General features: G+C 46.9%; 2 protein-coding genes across 3 annotated transcripts in view; one reads left to right on the top strand and one right to left on the bottom strand.

Annotated features, from left to right (window-relative positions):
- The window catches only part of LOC146179780 (OTU domain-containing protein 5-B-like), a 31,819-nt gene extending 12,310 nt beyond the window's left edge, over positions 1 to 19,509 (top strand). Inside the window, exons 2-7 of one of the 2 annotated variants that reach the window (XM_084579338.1) lie at positions 55 to 145; positions 2,555 to 2,619; positions 4,369 to 4,863; positions 6,835 to 7,069; positions 13,701 to 13,865; positions 14,935 to 19,509. In XM_084579338.1, coding sequence (XP_084435464.1) covers positions 55 to 145; positions 2,555 to 2,619; positions 4,369 to 4,863; positions 6,835 to 7,069; positions 13,701 to 13,865; positions 14,935 to 15,140 — 1,257 coding nt within the window. In that variant the 3' untranslated portion in view covers positions 15,141 to 19,509. The remainder of the gene's footprint in view (positions 1 to 54; positions 146 to 2,554; positions 2,620 to 4,368; positions 4,864 to 6,834; positions 7,070 to 13,700; positions 13,866 to 14,934) is intronic. The other variant, XM_084579339.1, reaches the window with a different exon arrangement.
- A 148-nt stretch (positions 19,510 to 19,657) lies between these two features.
- On the bottom strand, positions 19,658 to 21,462 carry LOC146179779 (nuclear envelope integral membrane protein-like). Its single transcript, XM_084579340.1, has one exon. The coding sequence runs from the start codon at positions 21,047 to 21,049 to the stop codon at positions 19,901 to 19,903; it is 1,149 nt and encodes a 382-aa protein (XP_084435466.1). The 5' UTR covers positions 21,050 to 21,462; the 3' UTR covers positions 19,658 to 19,900.
- Positions 21,463 to 26,818: the final 5,356 nt, after the last annotated feature.

Here is a 26,818-nt window from a genome sequence, read left to right as displayed (position 1 = left end):
GCCTTCGCTTTGGTCATCATTGCTGACCTGTCCACCATTTTGTCCCTGTTACAGAGGGAGTACCACTTTGAAAAGAAGCTGCGCAAGAAAGGCCTGACGATCAAGAGCATGGGCGAAGATGGAGCTTGCCTCTTCAGGGCGGTCGGTCAGTACCCATTTCTCAGTATGTCCTCTGAGGAGGATCCAAGTGTAGCCGTGTCAGTGTGCAATGCCCAGAGGTCCCTTTGACAAAGTTGTTGTAGTAGAACGTGTCGTGTTCTGTGGCACATAGGCAACTTAGGCCATCATGAGCCAAGAGCACATAGTAGTAGAAGGTTTCTACGGATCACCACTGCTTGTTCAGGGGGTCCCAGTGAGTCATTTCAGGTCAGCCAGTGGAGCAGAATGATGGCACGATGCCTGGGTTGGTTGCTGGGCCTGTTCTCAAGTTTGCAAGTGTTTGGACCCGTGCTTCTCATCTTCAGTCAGTTAATCGACTGTACCATTCCCGATAGCAGCGCTAATACATAGGCTGCTCCCCCTTAGCACCATGTGCGATAAAGAGATATACGGCTGTGTACAGTAGGATGAAGCTGGGGCAATTTACAGTTCTTAGAAATACTAGAAGTGTAAATGCATATCTAGGTGTTTACAAATTTCCAAAAGCAGTTCACTAGAGAATGCCTGTGCAAAGCCTAAGATGATTGGAGAAGTAGGTGTGCTTGGATGCTTGCTTGGCTGCTCTGCTGTTGCCACAGTAGGCAGCGAGCCAGAAGGGGTAACGTCAGTCTCACAAGTACAGATGTAACATGGATGGGCGGGAGACACTGAATGAAGATTTGGAAAGAACAGCAGTAAGGGCCCAGAGCCCACTCGCGTGGCATCACCAAGCTGTATTAGTGGCCAGCATCTTCAGAAATCAGAGTGCTCCTGTACTAGTTCAGTGGCAGAATTTTGGGCGGCGTAGAGTGTGGGACAATTGCCGGCATGGAGGTCGCCTTGTGGGGTATGATAACAGCGGGAGGCATGTCTGGAGTGCAACGACAGGCGAAAGCTCTTGCAACGCCAATGACAGCACTTCTTCATTGGAACAAAAATAGTCACGCTTCATGAGAGTGGAGCCTGCAGCTTGGTGATAGGTTACGTGTGATGCGTGCATGGACATATGATGTAGAGGTGAAGCAGGTAGGGTGGATCAGTGCGTGTGATGGATCGTCTAGCGGGGTAAACGTAGCTTGGGCAGCTCGGGTGCAGCAATGGAATTAATCCTGGAAATGGGTTTGTTATAGGTACAGGATTGCCTAAAAGCTTTATGGATCCAAGTTTGCAGTGACAATCTGGCACCAGGTGCAGGTCACTGCAGGGAGGATAGGCAGGGTTTGTGATGGTTGTTTGGTTCTATCTGGGTGGACTTTGGAGAGGGAGAAAAAATGGTTGGTGCTAAAGGTGGACAGGAGTCCTTTCTGCTGAACCATGAGGGAAGGCAACATAGGGTCTATTGGAAGATCGCATGGGCTCACCACAGAATGGAGTGGACCCAAACCGTCACCAGTAGGGCGTGAAGGTGAGCCTTGAGCTGATCCTAACCAGACCACGTCGCCTCCCGCTGCGAATGCCCCCCATTGTGAGCGGGAAGAGCTGCACTTGCGTTAATGATTGGCACTGGCGATCATTTGGGTCCACTCTGTATCGTGCATTTCAACTGCCCCTGTCTAAAAATGTACCCCACCAAGCCCTTCAGCTGCTTACATGCCGGGTAAAGGTTCTTGTGGTGGTGATGGTGAGATGAGCAGCGTCAAAGGTAGGAAAACAGCAGCAGGAAATGGGTGGCAGCTTCAAACTGAGTCGGGCAGTGATCTTTAAATCGTCGTGGGGTCAGGCAGCAGCAACTTCGTGGCTGGCGTGATGATGGCGGGGAAACTTGCCTAGTACGTTTTTGTCTTGGAAGTGTAACCCAGCAGAGCAAGCCACAAGGTATGGTCCTCAGCATAGAAGGTTGGAAGGTGTGTTAGGTGGGTCGTAAGAAACAAGTGGCTGACCTTATGGATGTGAAGCCTTCAACATGCTGGCTAAGAAGAACAAGATGCCGGAACTTATGGAAACAGCATGGGCAAAAGCCGGGGGATGCGCAGGGTATCCAGTACCAGTAGGCTGGTTGTGTGCAAAAGCTGGAAAAAGCAGTAGGTAGAAAGAGGCAGGGCTAGGGCGAGTCAAGGACGACCTGCTTGCGCTGGTAGTTGCGGCATTGCGTATGTTGAGGCGGGTGTCCATCATCACCAGTCTTGTAGGCAACCTTTATCGGGTGTGAACCTCTCTCAAGGTCATAGCAACTGCATTGGGAATCATGCTTGAAGCGACGTTCGTGCTTTGCTTTTGTAGCAAGTGCTGTGGGAGCAACAGGTTTTGTCTCAGTTGGGGCGAAACACAAAGCACCCTTGCATTGTCGACGCGTGTTAAAGAACCCCCAGTGGGTCAAACTTATCCCTCATAGCCTGTGAGATGTTGGAACCCTTAATTGACTAAACACCGCAGCAGCGTGTGCAGGGAGACAATGTGTGACATTTGTGCTGTGCAGCGGACCAGGTGTACGGGGACCAGGAGATGCATGCGGCGGTGCGCAAGCTCTGTATGGACTACATGGTGCGTATGCTTGTCACTCCCCAAGCAATGTAGCCGGCACTTGTCACGCGTGCAAGAATGGGAGACACTGTGCGGTGGGCTTGTGATACTGCCTGGAAGAGGATGGTGGATGAAATGTGGCTAGGAGAGGGACCTTGGTAATGAGATAATCTGCATTCGTGATCATTGATGGTGCGCAGTGGACCTATTGGCTGGAAAAGGAGAGTTGTTGGATTTTTAAGCCAAGGAATTTGCGGAGGAGAATGAAGGTTTGCATTGTAATCTTTGCGAGAGGGCTTTCAAACGGGGTGGCCTATTCTGTATACCTGTTTGAAGATATGAGTTGTATGCGAATATGTTAATCAAAAATTGCAATGAGTAATTAAGCACATAGTTATGCCTCCAGTTTGGCCATCTCTAGTCTTCCACAGCGAGCAGCATGATTGGTAGGATACTTGGCCCTTGTTGATGCTGGTGTGGCGATAGGAGGTGTAGGGACCTAAGAGTTTTGTGGGTCTGAATGTTCTTTAGATTGAGTGCTTCTCAGTTAGCTGGCCTGGATTCTGTCACTATGGGCTGTGCTGGCAGCAGACAGCATAAATGTGAAGGGTGCGCACGTGCCTTTTGGCACTCTGGCAGTACCGTGTTTGTGTGCGGCCTGTTTAAGGGGGGATGCGGTGCTAAAAAGTCAACTTTTGAACTGTTCCACCAATATCGATAAAATTTTCAGGATGACTTACCTTTCTCCTATTAACATATATTCTATGTTTCGTCACCTTAGCGCAAAACAGAAAGTTGTAGCTGCCCTAATGAGTAATTAAGTGTGTCACCTTTGGAAAACTATCATTTCAAAAATAATAAAGATGTACTGTTTCTGCTTAGATAACTTCAAAGTAGTTCATTGTGCAGGATAAGGCCAATTATGGATTCTTTGACATTTTTTGTAACAATTTGAGCACTTCAAAAATGAGGTTTATTTTTTCTGTTGTCATTATATGTCACATATTTGATACTTTCTTTATCTTAGAGACTACTTATGAATCCAAAAAGTATCTTCTCGTGTTCCCAACACAATTTTGGTCCAGAAACCACCTTTGAGAGCAGCCTTTGGTGGAAGAGTTTGGAAATGGTGTTTTCCTAACAGTTGTGCTCTTGCAAAAGGTGTGAACTGAGAAAAATGAGTTCAAGCACCCGTGTTTGCGCTCTTGAAATGCTTTCGTGGGCTTCCTGGGCATGCCTCTTCGTCTAGGCTCCATATTCTATCTCCAGCTTGTCGAGCACTTTGGTTAGCCAGAGTCCCAATGGCGTGATAATAGCGTTTGAAGGTTTCGTGCTGCATTTTATTCAATTCAAGCTTCTATTTCTATTTACCAGCCAATCTGCTGTTGCCACGTCCAAAAATTTCCCTTCGCTTTCTGTTTTTCTTTTTAGTTGTATTGTGTACTCTCGATAGCAGGTCCTTTTTGGCTACAGAGTACGTAAAACAAGCATTCTAACTTGGGGATATATTCTGCGTTCAGTTTCTTGCCCGCTGTGCATCTTCGTCTTGAAATTAGTGTTCATAGGAGCTTTCGGTGGTAAGTGCACCCCATCTTGGAAAAAAATAAAAAAATAAGTTTTAATTTTTCTAGTGCACAGATGACAGCCGAACTTGATCAGAAGTTTCAATGCATGCACATTCAAAGCAGGAAAAATTTAAAAACACCTTTCTTTGATGAAAATCGTCATTTTAGCTTTGCATCCCCCCTTAACGAGTGTGTCTCTGTGCAGGCCAAGAACTCTGACTACTACTCGCAGTATGTGACGGAGGACTTTGAAAAGTACCTGGAGCGCAAGCGCTGCGACCACATCCATGGCAACCACATTGAGATGCAGGCCCTGTCGGAGATGTTCAACCGTCCCATCGAGGTGTACCACTACAGTGCGGAGCCCATCAACATTTTCCACGGGGGCCAGCAGACGGACAACGAGCCCATCCGGCTGAGCTACCACCGCAACGTGCACTACAACTCCATCGTGGACCCGTACAAGGCGACCGTGGGCGTGGGCCTGGGGCTGCCTGCGTTCAAGCCCGGCATGGCCGACAAGGCCCTGGTCAAGGAGGCCCTGCGTGCCTCAGAGGAGCTGCAGCTGGAGCAGGCCATGCTGGAGGACAAGCTGCGCGCCACCGACTGGGAGGCCACAAGCGAGGCCCTCGAGGAGCAGGTGGCCCGCGAGTCCTACCTGCACTGGCTGCGCGAGAACGAGATGCGGTCCCGCAAAAAGGTACCCCCAGTTTGAACAACTTGTACAAATGGTTGAAAACAGAAGGAATCGTATTTACGCTAAACACAGATACGGTGAAAAAAAAAAAACGGCAACATTTAAAAAAAGATATTCTTCGCTTTTCATCAGCATAGTCCACTCATTATACCTGCAAGGCCCACCAGGCATTAAATAAGAAGCACGTCTCGTGCTTTCCCGAAGAGAAGACAGCTTTGCGTGCACAGACTGTGGGTTCGCAAGCCAGTCACAGCATTAATGAGTTTGCTGCATTTCTAAGGTCCTTTTTCTTTCAAGTAAGGACTTAGTGTCATCGTAGCTTTGTTTCCTTTGTATTAGAAATGTGTGAATATTGAAGTTTTTGTATATGAATCAAATTCGAATATGGGTAAAAATAAAAAAAAATGCATCTGATTAGTGAGAAAGAAAACAAAAGCAATAAAAAAATTGTTTGTGTTATTTCAGAATTCACATGGTACTTGCAAATGGAATTAAATAAGAATTGCAGAGAACTGTGTACCCTACTCAAAAATTCGCTGTAAATTTTATGCAGGATTTCGTATACCGGATTTTCGTACAGAAACCACCTGCATGAAACCGGTGCAAGCTGCCATATCGCTGCTGAATATAGTTAATTCTCGTTAATTTGGCCTTCAAGGGACCAGGAAAGATGTTCTAATCAACAGAAAGTTCGAATTGTTGAATGGGCTTGAAAAATACTGCTGAAGACCATTTGCATCACAGTAATTTTACCTGATGAACACCTGCATGATGGTTGTCTGCATTTGAGATGGAACTGAAGCGATGACGTTTCTTCCTAATTATGTCAAGTGCCCTTGCTTTACGCACAGTTTTGGGAAGCCCCTAGTCACAAAATGGCTCCATCTTGTTTCGAGGATGCTTCACTGTACAGTCAATGCAGTCCAGCACTGCAGTAAAGCTTGCAGTGTGGTAAAGCTGCGGTAAATTAGAAATTGGAAAATTTTCGGTGTGTTTGGTAATTTTCAAATATCAAAAAAAAAACGTGGAGGCTAACCAAGAGAGTTCTACTTAAGTTGAGGTTAACCCAGAGAGCTATGGAACGAAAAATGGTAGGGGTAACATTAAGAGATAGAAAGCGTGCAGAGTGGGTCAGAGAAATAACTCAAGTTACCGACATTCTAGTGGAAATTAAGAAGAAGAAATGGACATGGGCAGGACATGTAGTGCGAAGAGAGGATAACCGATGGTCGCTGAGGGTAACAAACTGGATTTCAAGGGAAGGAAAGCGTAGCAGGGGGCGGCAGAAAGTTAGGTGGGCGGATGAGATTAAGAAGTTCGCAGGGGTCAAGTGGATGCAGTTAGCACAGAACCGGGTTAAGTGGAGAAATATGGGAGAGGCCTTCGCCCTGCAGTGGGTATAATCAGGCTGATGATGATGATGAAATATCAAAAAGTTTTGAATATCAATTTTTCACATATGAATCAAATAACAAACTTATTCGATTTCTATCTGAAATTTCAAATATTCGCACACTCCTACTTGTGTTTGAATGACGAGGGTGAAAATCACGGCTAATAGTTGTAATTGTGCCCGCAATGCAACATTAACGCTTGAAATATTACGATTAAAGTACCGGCATTTCATTTTTTATCTCTGCATTTCATAATTTTGCGCTGGTGCTTGTTTATTCCAAATGTGTTTCATAGCCCGCAAAATAAAACATCAAGAGACTGGAGTGGTGTGAGACCAATGTATTTGAGAAAGTAGAAAGTAGCAGCCAGTGGGCAAGAAAAGAAAAACAAAAGTGGCATGGCTAAGTTGGGTTAACTCGTGCTGGCTAAGGCAGCCTGAATGCCTGATCTTTCATCTGGTGTTGACCTAAATCAAACACTTGTGGCAGCCAAGCCAGAGTACCCGCTCTGACTTGCACCACTGCTTTGTACCATGCACCATTCGCCAAGTCTCTTTCATTTTCTCTTCCGCCCTTTCAGACCCGGTCGGCCACAGCTACGTCGAGCTCCAGCCTCTCCCCCCTGGTGGACGGCACAGGCAACAACACGGCCAACAGCGCGGCTGCGTGTGGAGCGGCATCTGCCTCTCCGCGAGGCGGCCGGGCATCTCCGTGGTCCCGAGCAAGCCCTCGCACACCCCCACATGGTGCAGCCGGGGCACAGTCACCACCACACCAGTGTGACAGCAGCAGCAGTATGCACGCTGACAACAAGGGTGAGCTTCGGGTGTGCCGCATTTGACTGCAGCAGGTGCACAGGCTATCCCTATTCCCCACTTTCCCTGACCACAAGATTGAGTCTTCACTCTCCAATTCTAGTGTTTGACGCGGGGGGCGGGGGGGGGGGGAGTAACACACATTTGTTCGCTCGGTTTGAATGAAGACAACATTGTGGCTTAGCGGCAGTAGCAGAGCCGAAATCCACCACTTTACTCAGCAGCAGTAAAATGTACCATAAATATACCAGCAAATGTAGCACATGTAATACAAGGTGGAATTTAGAGATATCAAAAACAAAAATTTTCCATCTGCGTATAGTAATGCGAGTAAGAAAAGCTCATCGAAAGCGTATATTTTCACTCCTTTCTGTGCATTGCGCACTCCCCACTTGTGCCTCCAATGCCACTGGACAACAGGCATTGAAAATGGGCACGCACCTCTATGTCGGTGTTGATTGCAAACTGTGCTTGGGCTCTGAAGCGTTGTTCAGCATGATAGGTGCTTCTTGTAACATTATTGATTGATGAAAGTAAGCCTTCTATTGCTTCGAATACCAATGCATTAACCACCTAAGTGGAATGCCACTTGCGTCTTGCACGAAACAGTTGCACACGAATGACAATCTGCATGGGGAGCTGCAGATGGGTGCCAGTAATGTGTTACTATGTACCCGTTGAAGGCGGGGCTTATGTGTCCCCCATATCTTCATAATGAATGCATCTGGTTCTATCTTAGCCTACTGCTGGGGGGTGAAAGGCCCTTGTAGAATTTTCGTGTATTGTCAATTTTTAAAGGGCAGAAACCTTCTATAGATGCACTTAAACATTTCTGCACTAAAGAAGATATTTATTTTTACGTAGCAAACTCAACCCTCTGTTTTGCGCATGACGGTCTTAGTTGCCTGTGCACATAAAACCCAACCCGGCACAACAAATTGAAAAATATCCCCGTTGTCTGATTTGGTGCATGCATGGAGTAAGATGGACAGGAGCGCCAACTCCGCCCTTGGTGAAATTTTGCCACTTGAGAGAAAGCTTGGTGTCGGATCCGATAGATGGTGCTAGGATTTATCACCGACTCTGTTGAATGAAGCGTGCCGCCGCCGCACCACCGCTCCGGTGGTTCTGTGCTGACGCCGCTTCTGTCGTGCTGCACTTGCGTATCGCCTACATCGCCGTGGGAATATATCCCTTGAAATCTATATGTTGAAATCTCGTCTGCATCATCGAGCTTCACTGAGGTGTCGTCTGTTGCCTGCCTCATCTCTAGCATATACTATCTCTTTGTCGCGTTGCGGTCGCCTGCTTCATACAGCTCACCTGTCGCATCCCACTGACTCCTTTATATATGCAAAGATCCCTGGGCAGACAGTATGTTTCACGTCTCCGTGTTTTATCTTGAGTCCTGTGGATGGAAGTGTTGTGAGTATTACGATTAGAAAAACAGCCGGTGCCTGCACACAGGCTAACAGAGATCGAAGTGGATGGTTCTGGATCAATTTGGGCCACCTAGGGCTCTTAAATGTGCTCTCACATCACACAGCGCGTGCATAAGCTGCTTATTTATTAAATTTCTGCGGCTCAACGTTGTAGAAGCAGCATTGCTGGGAGAAGAATACTGTATGACTCCCTTTAAGACGAACTCCAAGGGACCATGAAAATTGTTCGTCTTATCAGAACTTCGTCTAATCAGGAGTGCTTCCAAAAATGATGTTTGAGCATGCAGAGTGTGTCCAAATACCTCGTATATGAGAACAAATGAATAAAATGGCCTTTCAGGAAAATAAACTGCAATACAAGCATTTATTGGACTAATGATTGTCTACTACACTTTGCAGTAGTAAGGCATCAGGCATTGTCGACTGTTACCCAGTCTGTTATTTTTTTGTGTGTCTGTCGTGAAAATCGACGGCCTGCTACAAAAGCAGACATCTCGCTTAACTTTTGAAGATACCCTTCAGTGCCCTCACTCTGTTCAAAAAGCTGCTCTAAAGTGTCTAGGCAGGCATCAGCTGCATCACAGGTAACTAGTGCAGATTCAGGCATAACATTCAAGCTGCCATCTTCAGCAGCAGTTTCTGATGGTAGGTCAAGCACTTCTTTAATCAGAGCGTCCAGTGTGTCAGCCCTACACGTTTCCACACTTTCGTCAATGCTGACATACGCACTGATGTCAATGAACACACCCTTACTGCTCAGCGCAGAAACAATGCTTCTATCCTCCAAGTTCGCAGTGTGGTCCTCATTTGTAGTATCACAGTCATTCTGCACTGAGCAATCACTAAGTGCCACAAATCCTGCATGGCAGAAGGCGTTGGCAATAGTGGCTTGAGTAACCTGCTCCCAGGCGCTCGACAGTAAGTGGACAGCACTTAACAGGTTAACTGTGTACTCCTTACTGCTCTCCATGCAAATCAGCATCCTTTGCAGCAGAGAGCGATGGTAGTGCCTCTTCAAGCTACTTATTACTCCCTGGTCCATAGGCTGCAGCTTCGCCGTTGTATTCGCTGGTAGAAACTCCAGTCGGATGGCATGAAGTCCGGCGATGTGGCCGTGTCCGGGACAGTTGTCAACAACAATGAGAACTTTTCTCTTCTGTCTCTGGAAGTGGCGATCCATCTTTTGAAGCCACTGCTCGAAAAGTGCCTGCGTCATCCACGCTTTTGAATTAGCCATGTACATGACCGGCAGCGTTTTTATGTTTTTAAAGCTGCGTGGTGCTTTAGATTTGCCAATCACCAGCAACTTTAGTTTGTCAGTCTCAGTAATATTTGCGCCCACGAGGACCGTTACTCGAAGCTTGCTCCGTTTGCCCGCCACGCAGTCATCACCAGCAAATGCAAGTGTTTTATTCGGGAGTAGCTGGTAGAAAAGCACAGTTTCGTCCACATTGTATATGTCTTGAGGGTCATATTCGTCCATGAGTTCATTCATCTTGTTCTGCCTCCAATCACTGCAGACCGCTTCATCCACTGCAGCGGCCTCGTCGACAACACAACGAAAGGCCAGTCCATGCCTTTTCCGAAAACGGTCGAGCCACCCATCGCTGCACGCAAACTCGACATTCAGTCGCAGGGCAATTTCTTCCGCCTTAGCTTTCAGTAGCACTCCATTCACTGGCGAATTCGCACTGCACGCTCTCTTCACCCAGACAAGCAGAACGTCTTCAAGGTCTTTGTGCATAGCTGTGTGCATCCTCTTCCGCTTCGGCACAAACTCACCATCTTCCAAAGCACTGGTAATCCGCACTTCGTCCTTCACGATACCGCTCACGGTACTTTTTGCGATGTCGAACTTGCGCGCTATTTCAGTCTTTGAAAGCCAGCCGGCGCGAACTTCGGTCAAAACTTTGGCCTTCTCACGAAGCTCAAGCGGCTTTTTTCGAGTTGTTGGCCGACTAGCCATAGTAGCAACACGGCGAACACGGCGCGCACGAAAACAAACAGCGCACACCACGAGGTGACAGCGTACAGCCTGGTAGAAAATTGCGGGACACGACGCGCACACCCGCCACGAACAATGGATCTGTGCACTGCGTAGTAGGCGTCGTTGGCGGTCAGCAAAGGCACGGAGCTCGGTAGCACTGGCATGACGACACTATCTCGTGATCACCATTGGGAAACGTCATTGGCTGCTTTTTCTTCTCACTGTTTTTTTTCCTGCGTTTCGCTAGTTTTGCTGGCCGGGCTGCGCATGCTCTTTTTTTTTCTCTCTCTCTCTTCCTCTCTGCGCTCTGTTTCGTCCTTGCCCGAGGTCGTACCAAGACAGCCGGCGTGACGCGAAACGCGAACCTACTCCTACTGCGGGGACAAAAGGAGTGAGCGGGGGAACGTTGGGGAGGACGAGCAGCGGCACTCTTCCGCCTTCGTAGAATCGCATTTCCGACGCCGACGTGCTTGGGTCTGTGTGCGTCGGCGGCACGGATGGTCATGGCACTGAAAAGCTCTTTTTTTTTCTTTCCGCTGAAACGTTGCTTGGACAGTCGAGTAAGCTGCGTGGGTGGGGTGCGGCTGGCCGTGAAAATTCATCTTAACCGATTAGCGATTGCAAAGTGTTCATCTTAAGCGGATTTTTTTTGCATTGACTATATGGGGAACCAAACAAACAACCTCCACTGTTCATCTTAACCGAGGGTTCATCTTAAGCGAGTTCGTCTTAACGGGAGTCTACTGTAATTCACTGTGGAGTGAGCAACTATGGCTGTAAATGACTGAGGCCAAGTCTTGCAACATAAGAGTGAGCAGTTTTTCGGCCATGCAAACACACACCGGGGAAAAAGTACTTTAATGTTGAGCCATTGCTGAAAGCTACTGTGAATATTTTAGAAGTTTATTTATTCCAAAAAAAGACAAAAAAAAAAGAAGAAGAAACCTGCCACTATGTGTGCACTGACATTCACCCATCATACAAGAACAGCGAGTAGCTAGGACACTAATAGACTAATATTGCCTTGTGAACTACAATCGTCATTTCAAGTTTTCCCCCTTATTCTGAGCACACACCTTTGGGTTCTTGATTTTGCTGAAATATGATAGAAATTGCGCCCTTGGCCTAGGTGAACCTGCTTTTCTTCATCAAGTAATGCGTTTCCTTTATAGCTGCCGTGCACACGCCTTGTTCTTTTAATTCTCGGCCAATCTGGTGAATGTTTCGCTTCCACAGCTCAAAAAGCTTGGAATCGGATGGCGGCCGCAACAAGGGGACTTTTTCATTTTCTTTGCTGTACCCTGAATTACAGAAAACAACAAAACACTTCATTGCCTACCCTACCATCCGCATATAAGAAAGTGCACAGTATGCGCTCCTCTCACCTCTGTCGTGCTGTGTGCCGTACCATCTACATACTGGTATCTCGCTGTGTGCTTTGTTGTCTGTATTCCCTGTCGACTCATTCTCAAGGGAATACACCGACGACAAAATAAAAACGATACTGGCGGAGCTTCAGCTTAAAGTTCTATCTTAAATAAAAGATACAGGTTGGCGTACGCGCAATGATAACCATGATTCTACTTGTGCGTTTTCCGGCTAGCAGATGACGCGCAAAGCTACCACTCCATCTGCTCGCCCGTTATGCGCGGTCGCCTGGGTCGAGCTCGGGGGAATTTCATTTCGCAACAATGTCGACAGGTGGCATACCGAATTGTCTCTTTCTGCAAGAAGGATAGGAGAGGAGGAAAGCGTGGCCAAAGCCGCATTGGCGGGGAAAGGAAAGCAGAGGGAGAGAGCAGAGTGCTGGACGTGGACTCGGCATTCGCGTAGCAAAATTGGCCTACTCCGAATGCATTGCAGCGCGCCAGAGTTGGCGCTCCTGCCTTATCTTACACCATGGGTGCATGTAAACGAGACGAGGTTTGGTGCATGTAAACCAGAAACAAAACGCACAGGATGTATTTTGCTCATGGAAACTTGCCGGTGTAGCTTACTGCTAAACTTCGCACCGTTATTACCAATGCAAGGTGTCGTAGATACAAAAATCATCAGATTTGCACATTTCACCTGGTTTGAACTACCTTCAATCATCAGTCTGGCGTCGTAGTCTACTGCTGCAGATTGTAATTTTCAGCTTGGGTGGAATCTATGTGCAATGAACTCAGCTGTTCCATATATTTATATTATATTATTATAGTAATACTGTGTTATATGATTTATATTTATTCTTATATATTTAGTACTTTCAATTTAATAGTAATAATAATAATAATTGGTTCACAGGAAAGGAAAGGTGCAGTATCTGTCACACCTGTTCTGTGGACACCTGAACCGAGCTATAAGGGAAGAGAGGAAGGTGGGTGGGAGTGAAAGTGGAAAGAGGAGCCATAGTGGAGCGCTACGGAGTAATTTTGACCACCTGGGGATCTTTAACCTGCACTGGCATCGCACAGCACACGGACACCTCTCCATTTTGCCTCCATTGAAACGCAGCCTCCGCCTTTTGGCTAAGATCAGTTTCAGTTTCAATTTAATGAATGTTTTTTCAGTGTTGATCTTTAAAGGTGGATTTCAAGCAAACTGGTCTCTGCAGTGCTGCCTTAAAGTCCCCTGAAATGCTGCTTGGGGTAAAATCCTAATGCAAGCAATTTATACAGGTGGTCTTTGTGATCCATTTGAAAGCTTTACCTGGAGCCAGTATTTGCAAATAATTTTTAAAAAGTTGCCCTGGTAACCGCTCGCAGCCGATTTGGGCAACATGCCGCCGCACACAAGCCTCCCTGCTGATGTTAGTGGGGCTGCTGGGTGTGCCTACTCATTGGATGCTTTCCAGGTTAGGCGAGCAGGACGCCGTCCCAACCTGTTCTCTTTCTTTCTTTTTTTCTTGCGTGCCGGCATGGGTTGGAGGGGGCAGAGGAGGAGCATAATTTTCGATCGCCCATATGTGCGATGCTAATGAAGCTAGCATAAATGTTTGAATTGCAGGGAGAATTGGTGGGATACCTATTGTTAGTGCGTGTTTTATAATTCTAATAAACAGCTTTTCATGGGCCCTCTTTAAAATCACTTTCTTTTCCTGAGCATTGTTGCTTTGGTGTCATAGTTACTAAAGCGACCCTTCCCTGTTAGCAGAGACAATATCTTGTAGCAGGTAGTTTTTGAAGGGACCTCATTTGAAGAGTCGGCCTTTGGTGTGTAGGCTTCAGCCCCAAGGCGGGCAGCTCGGGTCTGTCGGTGGTGCCGGACAGCAAAGACAACCCGCAGCAGCCGTCCGGCCTCTCGCTGGGTCCGCCGTCCCAGGAGGAAGGCTTCTCTCTGGTTGAGACGGCCTCTTTCCTCAACCACCTGCCCCCGTCCATGTTTGGTGAGCCTCGCCGACTCTGCCAACGCGCCTGTTTGGTAGCGGAGCACCATTTTACTTGTGGAGGATTTCGTAGAACCCTGAGAATATGGACATGATGTTAAGCGATCCTGATTGAACTAAACTTGAAAAGGATCGCAACATAGCTGACATAGTTCTACAGGATGTATTCTTGCGCATCTGATGCACATCCTTAACTGCTACTCTCATGGTAAAAAAATGCCTGACAGTGATTCTTTTCGAGGTTTCATCTCTGCTGTAAGATGTCATCTTCCTGTTGATCCAGACTGTTGCCAATTGCATATTACCTGAACAGCGTGTTCCAGTGTGTCTACAGTGCGTTTCAGAATTATATGCACGCCATACAATGCTTCCTTAAGCTAGACCGATGAAGTGTGAAATTTTGCGCAGAGGTGACTCAAATATTCACATTGTCTGTGGCGACAGCAAAGCAAAACAAGTCACTACCCCTGCAATGACACTTTTGGTGCTGTCCAAATTTAGTTCAGGTTTGGCCAAGCTGAGTTGTGGCGGTTATTTTTTTTTATCGAGCGTTAAGCGTGCATTTTCAAACTTTTCTGCGAAAGCAACTTTATGCGCCTCCCTTTCTTGGCCGAATCGGTACCACTACTGCGCAGCAGCTTGTTTTGCTTTGCCACTCGGAGGCTGTGCAAGTATACGTCTTCTTTTGATTGAGTGAGTTGGTTTTTGGCTTCCATAAGTAGAACACATTTTATGGCTCAGACAAGACGCACAACAGAGTGCTGGCAGAGAATTGTGCACAGCAGGGGGACTGGACAAGACTGCGGAAATGCCGTTGGGAGAAGCAGGAGTTTCAGTACTTTGGATGTTGTACTCAACAGGACGTGTGAGCAGTAGCCTTTGCGCACAGTTGATACTGTGTTCATGTAGGCTACTATCCTGTATATGCCGAGTTGGTGTTGCCAGCATCAGTTGCAGTGTTGGCAAATTGCTTGCAGCATTGCCAGATTCTGGCTGCCTTTGAATGTTCACCAAAATTGAACTCTATGGATGATGTTTCTCCTCTCACGAGGGAACTACTTGTGCCCAGGCTTGACTGACTGGGAGGACACGGACATCATTGCCCGGGTGCTGGCCCAATCTCAGCAGGAGTATCTGGACTCACTGAAGCGAGCGTCTGCAACTGCGCCTGGCTCATGCTCTCCGGCGAGAGACGGCAACGCCGACACAGTGTCTTTGCCAGCCGCCTCCTCTTCTTCCTCCTCCTCCGCCAACGCAGCTTCCGTGTCGAGCTAACAGCCAGCAGCTGGACTGAAGGACCCCCTTCCTCTCGACAAGACTGGGGTGTTGTGGTTATGTGTGGGAGAGAAACCATCACTGCTGCCCGATCATTGGCAGACTCGTCACTGTTGTCTCTGCTCTCTCTGCGTTTGCCTGCTTCTGTCACTGCTAGCTCTGGCTGTGCCCTTGCAAGGGACGGGAGAATGCTTGCAGTGTCAAACCGGTCCACTGTGTCTGTGCTTCAGCCAGTGTCTTCTTGTCCGTGCTTCGGATGCATCGCGGGAGATGGCCTCTGTGGCCGCAAACAAACTCGGTGTGAAAGGAAGAGACAATCTCGAGAGGTGTGGCAGACACGGGAGAGGCGACATGTCATTCATTTTCCAGGAACTCTTTCTACGTTTCGTTTGAGCAGCCAGTGGTGCATATTGTGTTTGTGGCCCCTCGTTTGGCAAGGACGCTGAAGAAATTTGTTCTGTATTGCAAAGCAGTTCACTTCTTTATTTGATTCAGGGAAAAAAATTGTGCAAAATTGTGAGCCTGGTGGCGTGCTTTGTTTGTTTGTCCACAAGTGGTGGTGCTAACAGAGTCATGGCTGGCGTCAGCGAGGGGAATGGTTGTACAGGGTTGGTAGTGAGAGATGATTTGTATATGCAATGAGCCTTGAACAGCACATGCGACAGTTTGAGAGAGAGAGAGCTGGCTTGTGGTTACAGAATGAAGTGTGCTATTTATGCCTTAGGCGCACTCTTGTAAACGACTCTGTGTTCTACAGTGGTGCGTGCCTTGCTGGGTCCTCACAGGAAGGTGAAGCTTACGTAAAGATGTGCAGCAGGACTTTGTCGTGGCTGTTTGAAAGACCGGTGCAGAGTTGTTTGACAGGATTTGCAGGGAAATGGCTTGGCATTGGTTGCTTGAAAGAGATTTGGACCGAGTGGTGCAAGGGGCATTTTAGGCAGTCTTCATCAGCCGGCAGCGAGTTCTCATTGGCTCTGAGCTGTTCCAAAAAAGACAGAGTGCATGTGATGATGATTATGCCTGGTCTTGGCACTTTTTCACCAGCATGAAGATGGCAATGACACCAAGGCGTTCTGTACAGTTATTTCCTCCATGTTGTGTCTCATGGTGGTCCCTCTTAACCAACTTGACCGCAGGAAAATCTGTGCTTCGTTGGTTTCTGGATCGAGGATAGAAATGCTTGTCACATTTATGATAGGAATGCTATCTTCTTGTTTCCAGCGCTGACAGTTTGGTTCCACAAAAGTGGGACTAGGAGCTTTTTGCAAGGTTAGGAATTTGATCCACTTGGAGCATTGAGCGTGACAAGAAACCAAGCACAGAATGGAAAAATGTTGCAAACCTAATTGCAGTGGCCACCCTGTAAAACAATGGTGGGGCCACCTGCACACTTGTACACACTGCTTGTGTACAAGTAGTACTGCGAAGAATCTTTTGAAGTTTTACATTTTGGTGTTGTGCAGTGTCTGCTGCTGATGCTTTAGACCAACTCTGCAAGCAAATAAACTATCAGGTGGTAGGCAGAAAGGTATCGAAGTGAGTTGCTAGATTTTTTGACCCTGAAATGCCAGCGAGGTGAGTCTGAAAGAAATGATTGGGAGCATAAGTGAAATGCACAAGCTCACTCTTGGGTGCAGTCAGTCGGGATCTATGCACACTGTCCAAGTGGTCCAGCTTCTGACGTCACATGTTCGACATGTGGTGTGTGTTCTGTTAGCCCCCCTTTGTGATTAAGGTGGTGTATGTCGCTCATCTGATGAAAACCTTGCGCTTTACTCACTTGTTACGGCACCGAGTGTGTGCTTGTGCTGTTGTCTATTTTCAGAGAAGGTGTACGTAAAGTGCGTGGAAGTTGTTTTGCTTTACTCAGTTTTTTCCTCATAATCTGATGGGTTGCAAGAGCAGCAGTCTGCTCTTCACAATTATTGAGAACTGGACCTTCTTCAAAGTTGTGTTACTCAGTGTTATCCAAATGAAAAGAAAAATATGGTTAAGTGCCAACTGGTGCTAAGTGTGTCTATCTTGCAATGCCATTACTTGAATTGGTGAAAAAACAAAATTGCATCGAACCATGCACATCAAAAAAAGGAAGACGAGACATAGGCACCCTTTGTCTCATCGTCTTTCTTGTGATGTGCATGGTTTGGCGCAATTATTTTTTTTTCGTTAATTCAAGTATACACCAACTAGCCCAAGAAGCAGTGTTAATGCTATTACATGGTGTCGATTAGACGAAAGCTCGGTTCATATTGTGCAGTTTCAAATCACTCCTTTGTTATACTGTTAGTTCTGATCATTGCTTACCTCCGTGCTTTAATCCTTATCTTGGTACCATTTTTGCTTGTCTGCAAATATTTGGCAGCATTAAAGTACACACAGCCTTGAGCAGGACTTTTTTTTTTTTTTTTTTTTTTTTTTTTTTTTTTTGTCTGCTTATGCTAGACTTTGCCCCATCCCTCAGTACTTGTCTCTGTGTACACATCTTGGTAATCTTTGATATGAGGTCACCAGTGTTGAATAATTTTCATTTCAAGTAGGGCAACATGGCGATTAGTCTGAAACTTGGCTCCAGTGTAGAGAACGAAATGGAAGCGGCTATCTTTCTCAGTCTTTTATGCCAGTGCCATGCTTCAACGGGTAATTAAGCTCCTGGTGGGTAGCTGCTCCTGAGAAAACTGAAAAGCAAGCGAACTTCGGTTTGGAAAAGTAACGCCTCTTTGACTTGGCAAATCTCAATATGGGGAGGCTGGTGGAGGGGTGCATTACAGAGAGAGGGAAAGAAAATGTTTTTATTCAAAGTCAAATAAAGAACCTATAGCTCCATCTGGTGTGTGGCTTAAGTTCTCCTAATGAAGCAATGCAATTGCAAGTAAATGGGTGGAATCAAGCTGGCAAACATTCATTCGATTCATATTTTTTTCAAATAAAGATGTGCATGTTTCTTGAGTCGTGTCTTTGTTAACATGGGCTGTGCAGTTTGTGCACAAGAATAATGGCTGTTGTCAGCTTTTATTTATTGCATTCAGCAGGAGGTACGTTTCATTAGGCCAGCCACTGTTCTCGAGAAAGCCAGGTCTTATCTTCCAACAGTTACCGACAGGCTTGTGCACATCGCTTCCAAACGATGGTCTGTTGCACCTGGATGTATAAATGCCATCGTCTTTAATGTACATATATATATAATAATGCGTGCTGCGACTGTAGGATGGTGTTTTGAGCTATGGCAACATTCAAAGCCCTGGCAGAGTGGTCACATGTTCTCCATTCTGGTTGCAGATGAGGAAATTGTTATTGTCCTCTGAAGTCTCATTTCATAAAATCTGCCTGTGCAAGGATTTGTTCAGCCTTAACATGCATGATTGTTGACTTAATGCAGTCACGCTCTTTTTTTTTTTTTGAAGGCCTAGTGCTGCTTTGCCCATAGGAGTCTCTAAAATCGGCAACATCCGATTGCCTCGAGATTGTTTGCTATCTTGAAATTAACACAGGCTCCATGGCATTCTTGCTGGTGAGGATGCAATTTATAAGCGTATACAGACTTGGAAACACGGTCGTGCAAAAATGTGCTGCTTCATGTTTTCTCTGAAGACTCTGGCCAGCACTAAGATCCTGCTGCGTTGAATTGGTGCACTTTTGATGCAGTGTTTCCATAAACATGCTTTGTTGCCATCCTCTGGGCAACTGCACATCTGACCTGACAAAGACCATTAAAAGAACTTCTTTGCCCCTTTTTACATGCTTTGAATATGTTGCATAATGAGGCAAAATCTGTGCGAAAATGTTATGAAGGCGATATTTTTTTCATTTTGTTTTGTGCACTGGCATCCTTGATTATATTAGTGTGCGTGCAGAGTGACTGGCACTTTCTGTGTGCCCATGGTGACCACCCACTGGAGAGATATGTATATTATATATATGCACAGTTTTTGCATTCCTGTAGATGTTGACATGCATGTCAGTGCCGTTTCTGATTTATCGATCATTTGACACATGCAGTTGAGCAAGCCATAGGAAAGGTGCAAAGTGTGGGTTGATAGATGCGGAGTTGGGAAAGCAGTTGTTTAAGATGAGGGCAGCTTGTTGTCACATTGGTGAGGTTGAAAGGTTTGGCCAAGATCGATCGTTGTCCCCCAAAACACTGGCAAGGGGAGGAGCGTACCAGTCTGCATAAAGCAGGCAGCTGGCCTTTCTGGCATAGTGGGTACAGTCACTGCTGAAACTCGTTTGATAACATTGCATAATCTTTTAGTCCTTGGTGCCCATTCCCTACAGCTAAGTTTGTGTGTCTAAAATGTTTTTCATTTTCTTCTCTGAGCTACGACTGTTTGCACTGTGTTTCGAATGATCAATAAAGGACTGAGATGTGTAATATTTGTGCCCTCGGAGTCGATGGGAACTGCAGTGGCTGCCACCACCAGCTGTGCTGCTTTGGTTTTTCATTTTGATTGCTCTTGTACTGAACATGACATGCTCACACAGTGAAAGGAGTTATAATTTACTGCCAGCATTGTAAAGTTACTTTGAATGGTCTGGTCTCGCTGAAAAAAAATAAAAAGTTTTACCAGCAAATGTTATATATAAAAGGTTGCTTGAGCAGATGGGCTCTCCTATACCATACATCAATGAGAATAGGTCATTTGTACCCAACACATCTACGCGTGGCAGGGTATGCCAAACGCTTTGGGAGAACCTGCAGGGCATGCCTCGGAACCTTCACGAAGTCTACGAGATGGGCAGTCATTTGCTCACCACTAAGGCACTCACTCAGTCCCCTCGTGATCGTCCTCAGTATGAAAACAGGCAGACTTTTCACTAAGGGTCTCGCACACTCCCTGCTCAGTGACCGTCAGCCACTGTGCGGACGACTTCTGCGAATCGTCGGCCTGGATATACATGGAGATCTTTTTGGGCCCTCTCACCTTCGTCACAATCGTCCATGTGCCGTCATCGCTACAGCGGCTACAAGACTGCGCGACGTCCCCGCTCGACGCCGGCTGTCTCTTTGACCACAGCGATGGCAGCAGGTAGTACAGCGTCAGCATCAGCACCACCACGGCCATCATCACATCGCGTCTGTCGGACGAAAAGTAGACGCATGCCGCCCCGGAGAGCTGCAGTGACCACTGGATCAAGTCGAGGGTGCGCGGATTGCTGGGCGGTCCGAAGCGGTAGCACACGGCGAAGCTGATCAGGGCAGAAGTGACCACGTAGCCGACGACCAGGTGCAGGTAGTTGGCCAGGACGTCGTGCGCGTTCGACCAGAGAGACTCGATCCAGGACAGGAGCACGGTCCAGCCGAACGCGAGCACCGCGTAGCCGGCGATCCGGCGTGGTAACAGGCGACTAGCTAAGAACATCGCGATCAACAGGAAAGCGAGGACGCCCACGCCGGTTCCACAGGCATAGAAGACAGCCGCGTTGCGACACGCCGCGGGCGCTAAGAAGAAGACTATGACGCCGACGCAAAACTGGACGATATGACGACGATTTACGTCACTCTCGAAGACGAACTCGTACGCCTCCCGGGTGGCGATGCCGACGCAGCGGGCGTCGCGGCGGTTCAGGCCGACTTCACGCTGCGGTTTGAGCTTCAGGAAGGAAGGGGAAGGCCAAAGCCCTCTTTCGACGGACTGGACATACTGCTGATGCACCTCCTCAATGTCCGCACCGACAAACACTGCCAGGTCTTCGGGAACGACAGAGAACACGATCGAGGCCGTCCTGAAGAGGTCGGTGAAGATTAATGTGTCATGTGCCGGCTCCCAGCAGTATACGCCGATGGTGTAGACGTAATCGGGGTTCTTCGGCGACGAGTAAACGTTATGTTCTTGTAGCAGTACGGTCGAAATGACTGTACCGCTCAACGCACCGAACAAAGCCACGGTAAAAACGGCACGAGTAGAGCACATATTGCGCTTGTCCGACTAGTTTACAGTGGCTGGTTCAACGAGACAACGCTTCAGCAGCTTCAGCAAGAAAATTCACTAGGAAAATTCGCACCAACGACGACAGAAGTGCGCAACAATGCAACCGTCGCCTTCGGCACTACGCGGCCCATGCATGGTCCGAGGGCTCCAGCACAACCAGCAGTTGCGTCTACTGATTTCGAATAGAACTCAACGGCATCGTCTATGCAGACTTTCCGGCTTTGCTTTCTAGGTTATTTATCTCCTTAACTTTTTTTTGCAAGGCGTTGTTATCAACTGGGTGGACACTGGACCACGGACGCACGAACGGATAACCAACCCTTTGAATCGGATAGCGGAAGTATGTCGTCACTACCGCGTCGTCTGCTTCCATCCAATCACAGAGCGTCCTGAAACGGGCAGTAGTTTTGGTTTTGTCCTGGCTATGGTTATAGTGCTCTAGAAGATTGGGCAGTGTGTCGACCGCGCCGCGAAATGCATGGGAGCGAGGGGCCGCTTTTGCGATGACGGAGGCGCCGCAGCGCAGAGGGCGCCACCAGCAACTGGTGTGTCAGCCGTCCGGGCGCCCGCGTATGCGCGCTGTGCGGCGGGGCGGATACCGCGCGGACTGTACGTTCTTGTTTGCTTGTGCGTCGTCTCGAGCTGTTCGCGACAAGATTTTACAAATATGCTGGTTACCGGTGCTCAGTACTGTTAGCAATCACCTAATTTATTTTCCATTTTGGCCGTCGGCAACACCTCGAGGAAGTAACATGACAGGAGTTGGCTCCGAAGAAAAAAGCTTGGAGAGGGCCGGCGTACGACTCGCACAGCATGCTTCACTCGCCGTACAACTTGCTTTAGCATTCCTAAAGCACCTAATTCACGTCCAGAAATGTAGTCGTTTTGAAAAGAGGGCTGTGTGGAGGCAGGATGTATGAAGAAGTGAAACATACAACACGTGCGTTTGAGCGCTGTCTAAAACTGGTCACAGTAACCCCATTATCAAAACAGTCCAAAATAGTATATTCCGTTGTTTTTCATGCCAACTATGCCGACTACAGCACGTCACTGAAGCCACTAGAGAATTCGGCATTCAGTTGGATATGAATTAAATGTGGACTACCCCGCATGGAGGTAGAGATACAGTAAAGTAAGGACATGAAAAACCAACGACACCACGCCAACTGGCTACTGAATAACGGAACACAGTGGGTCAGGAAAGGTGGAAGAAGTGGGAGGTAAAGGTTTCACAGGAAAATAAAAAGAAACGTGTCGCCTACCAGGGAGGGAGAAAGGGGTTGGTAGAAGGCATGCAGCGCCGTGAAAAGAGCGACCGCGAATGTGAATAAAGGTTCAGAATATTCGTGCGGCACGGCAAACGCACGACGAAGAAAGCAGGCAGCTAAAGACGAAGAAAAATGGAGATATTAAAAACAATAAAAAAAAGGAGGAAACAACCCAGCATAAGAACCAAATGAAGGCCCGGGAAGAGGAAAGCAGTGCACAAACAGGCTGCAATCGAACGCGTATAAAGATATAAGCGTCGAAATTTAAGAGACAACAATTCGTGAAACTGTACACTAATATAAGAACACACCATTTTCTTTTCTCTCCATAAGCTGAAACATTGTTGTAACGGGTAGCTTTATAAATATCCAGAGATGTGCGCTATACTTAAAACATTTAATCTCAATGCGTTATAGTTTAACAATGACCTAATTGTTCCAGAAAATGTTTTCATTCTAGGGTGCGCAAGCCACCGGTAATATGCAAGTCATTGCCTCCAGAAGATCGCTCTAGTCCTGTTTTATGTACATACAAAAAAAGAGAATAGCTTTGAAAAAGAAATAACGACGGAAAATAAAGGACGCAGAGGCTATAGGGTACGCTTAATTCGCTTCCGGTAGATCATCCTTCTGCGAAAGAGAGGCTGGCACGGTTTCTCACCACGAACAAAAATAGCGCCATAGGTTCGAAACTAGGTCGCACTTTACTCAAACATTTGGCTCGGATGCACGGTCCTTTTCGACTGCTTTGCACTTCAGATTTTGCAAACTTCCCGTAAAATGTGAAGGTTCAAAACGTTTACCTACTTGGAGCTCCAGAAATGCTCCCACTTGAAGCCATGAAATTTAATGTGTTTGGCTTCGCTCTTTCCGAAGTAAGCGAATCACGACAAGAGTTCCCAAAGGGAAAATAATTAAATTCCCTTGGAAGTATTTCACGTGTAATATCAACCTTGTTAACAATTATAGTCTGGTTAGTACTGCAAAGAGCATCCGCGGCAAGTAGCCCGATTATATATAGTCTGGTAAGCAGTAGTTGCAAGTATATCCAGTCGATTACTCATATTAGGTACTCGTTAGGTGCTCGTCATCTTTTTCGCATTTTTCCGCTTTCTCTCGGTGCGCGCCAAGAACTGCATCATACCTGCCAATTCGACGCGCAATTATCAGTGCTTTAATTTTGTTTGTTTGCTCTGTACCATTTGATGCCAGTAAAGCGTCCGCACTCAAGTGCCCACTATGAACGTATTACGTATGTGACGGGTTTAATTTTTCATATTTTAGTTGAAGTAATGCCCTAGCTGTACTTGACTTTTTTTTTTTTTTTTCATCTAAGCAGCTGGTTCACCCTTTGGTTAGTGGCACGCAAACAAATGTCCGCGATATAAGTAATTGTTAATCACGAACAAAAAATAAATGCTTGAGTCGCGTATACCTTGTTTATTTATTTTTTTTTTGCCGGTAAATACCACAGTGCTTTAAATTAGTACGGTAGTGAATAAATGTGTTTTGCTCGCACTCTGTATTTGTAATTTCTATAAGCGGTGATTAGGGCACATAAAGAGCACCTATTAAAGAGATATATTATTACTGGCGATTTAAGATAAACGTTGTTATGTATTAATAAGCGCAAGCTGCAAAATGTAAGCAGGTGTTCGTAAATAAGGTTTGTAAAAAATAGGTGTTCCTAAAGAGGCCTTACGAAGCACAAGCTTTGATTCGCATGTACACTGTTTTTCTCCGCGTGTTAATACCACTCCTGGGCAGCAGCCTTTATTCCCTTACGGGAAGAACGAATGCAAAACACCACGCTTCATTGCAAACATTAAGTACAAATTGCTCATCTGGACGATATGTAACTGTCTGCAGGAAGAAATGTTGAGTTTCAGATAGCGATTCAAACATCGCGCGCTGCTCCGAAGGACTACCCAAGCGTGCACGATGTCACGATGTCTCCCGATAGACGTAAAAGAATGGCAGGGATCAGTTTAAGCACCTGGAATAAGTAGCCTCTTTATTATTAGCGTCTGAAAATTGCTCCAAAGAGAACCGCAACACTCCTCTGTACCCCCGCTATCCCGCGGCCGCTACGCGCCGAGCGGCGAACGTGGCACCCCTGTTGCACGTCGCGCCCTCTCGCGGGAATCGGTTCTTGTCATCGCAAAAGCGGCCCGCTCTCCGGCGCCGGTCGTCACACTGCCCAATATTCTAGAGCACTATACTATGGTCCTGATCTTGGTTCTTTGTAATAACTCTATGCCTGGTTCACACCGCTTATAAAAAAAAAAAAAAAAAAAAAAAAAAAAAAAAAAAAAAAAAAAAGAAAGACGGCGCTTCAAGTTAGACAGTTAAAATTCAGGTGTTTACGAATAGGGACCAGCCGGACACCCACCGGTAAAAATGGGTACAAGCGTCCCCCGGCCTGGCGCCCGGCTCTCACAGGGGTGTGCGCTTGGAAGAGGCTCCGCAAACCCCGCTGCGCTCCCTCTGGGGCAAAAATAGTTTCGAACACTTCAGCCTGCAAAGGTGGTTCGAGTTACCGTGTTTCACGGGGTTCAAAACTGAAAACGAGTCGTGTCCTGCACACGCGAAAACTCAGAAAAGCCTTGTTTCAAGTGCGAAACGCTTTAAGCCAGCGTGTCGAAAGACGTAAAGGTTCACTGTCACTGATGAAGTTCACTGCTCAGAGATCACTGCAGTCCCACGGCAAGTCCGGATTTCCGGCCTGTCTGACTTTGCGAGAAGACCTTGTAGGGACGGCGCCCTCGGCCAGTTAAAAAAAAAAAAAAAAAAAAAAAATTAAATTGCAAATTTTAAGACTTTTGATAAGGTTACAGTGTATTCTCCACTTTGTGCCAACATATTCCTCATGTAGAGGGTTATTATGAAAAATTTCTTAGCATACTTTTCCCATCTCTTTCAATGCTACATAGCTATACACTTCCTGCCCTCGAATGAAGTCACTTTACCTCGATTTGTCGTATCTCAATGTGCTTCATAAGCATGCAAGCCTATAGGGGGTATTCACTGACGCGCTGTGCGCAGTGCATTGTGGGTAATTGAGGCGCAGTCGGCCATTTTTGTGTCCACGGAACGAATAAGGCGAACGTACGTATCAAGTGCTGTCGTGCGGTTCTACAATCACTGGCATCCGCAGCAATATGTTGTTGATTGAGCTATCGTAGACTGTAAGAGACGCGCGCACAGTGTAAACAAAGGAAGCTGAAGAGCTGCGCGAACGACCTCGGCATTTTAAGGTTCCGGAAGTAGGGTTTTGAATATTTGGGGGCTGGGTTTTAAAAAAATCCTATGCAAAATCTACAACCCCATTCGAGCTGAAATTACGTTCACAAAGTAGCAAAATATGGTCTACGTTATCTCATAAGTGATTCAACATCGGTACTTGCCTAGATTTCTCGAAATCGAGAAAAAACTGCTCTCGGTGGCGTGCACAATTTTCGCAGAAGACAGTCGAAAAGCTATTTTAACATAATGCGCCATCTGTCGAGCAGTGAGACAAGCTCCATCCCGGCCGTTGGCGCGCTTGCCTCGCTGCCCGACAGATGACGCACCATGTTAAAATAGCTTTTCGACTCTCTTCTGCGAAAATTGTGCACGCCGCCGAGAGCAGTTTTTTCTCGATTTCGGAAAATCTAGGCAAGTACCGATGTTGAATCACTTATCAGATAACGTAGACGATATTTTGCTACTTTGTGAACGTTATTTCAGCTCGAATGGTGTAGTAGATTTTGCATAGAAATGTTTTAAATCCCAGCCCCCAAATATTCAAAACCCTGTACACACGAACTCCACCCAAACGAGATACCTCACCGAGATGCGACGTCACGTATGGCTGGCACGGCTCAACCGCACAAGTATCATGGAATATGAGAAATGTATGTCAAAATGGGCTGGGCTAGAATCTTCCGGATGTGCCCCAACAGCCAGCTCTTGTCACTGTTCGTGCACGACTGTTCTTCACGTACTCGGAAGACACATTCCCGGTAAAAGAGCAGCGCGGTATCGCTTCTAGTCATGCGCATGCATGCGGCGCGCCGCCAACACCTCCTCGCCGTGTTTTGCTGCAATAAAATCCTTCAAAGACGGCTCGCTAAACTTTGTGTTTGTCGTGCTTGCCTCATTCGATCAGAAGAAGTCGGATGTTCGCATCGTCTGTGTCGTCTGCTAATCAAAGCAGACCGCATGCAGATTCGGCGAAGGAACGTAGGCGGGCAGAGTTGTTTGCAGAAGGTTTGAAGAACTTTGCAAACTTATTTATCTCTAATAACAAATCAAGTTTAGCTTGGCCAAAACTGCGCTGTATTTCAAGAGTTTTGTTGCAAAAAGATATTTCGAGCCCACTAGGCAACAAGGTGGCGCCACCGGTGTCATCGCTGTGGCCTGTGGCAGCGGTTTCTTTTGCTTCCTTACCGCCACAGACGATGCAAACATCCGACTTCTTCTGATCAGTTGAGGCAAGTAC

The sequence above is a fragment of the Amblyomma maculatum genome, chromosome 9 (genome assembly GCF_055883805.1).
Source record: "Amblyomma maculatum isolate TAMU_Amacu chromosome 9, ASM5588380v1, whole genome shotgun sequence".
Classification (NCBI taxonomy): Eukaryota; Metazoa; Arthropoda; class Arachnida; order Ixodida; family Ixodidae; genus Amblyomma; species Amblyomma maculatum.
Note: the sequence above shows the minus strand (reverse complement) of the source record. Positions and strands in the feature narration are given on the sequence as shown.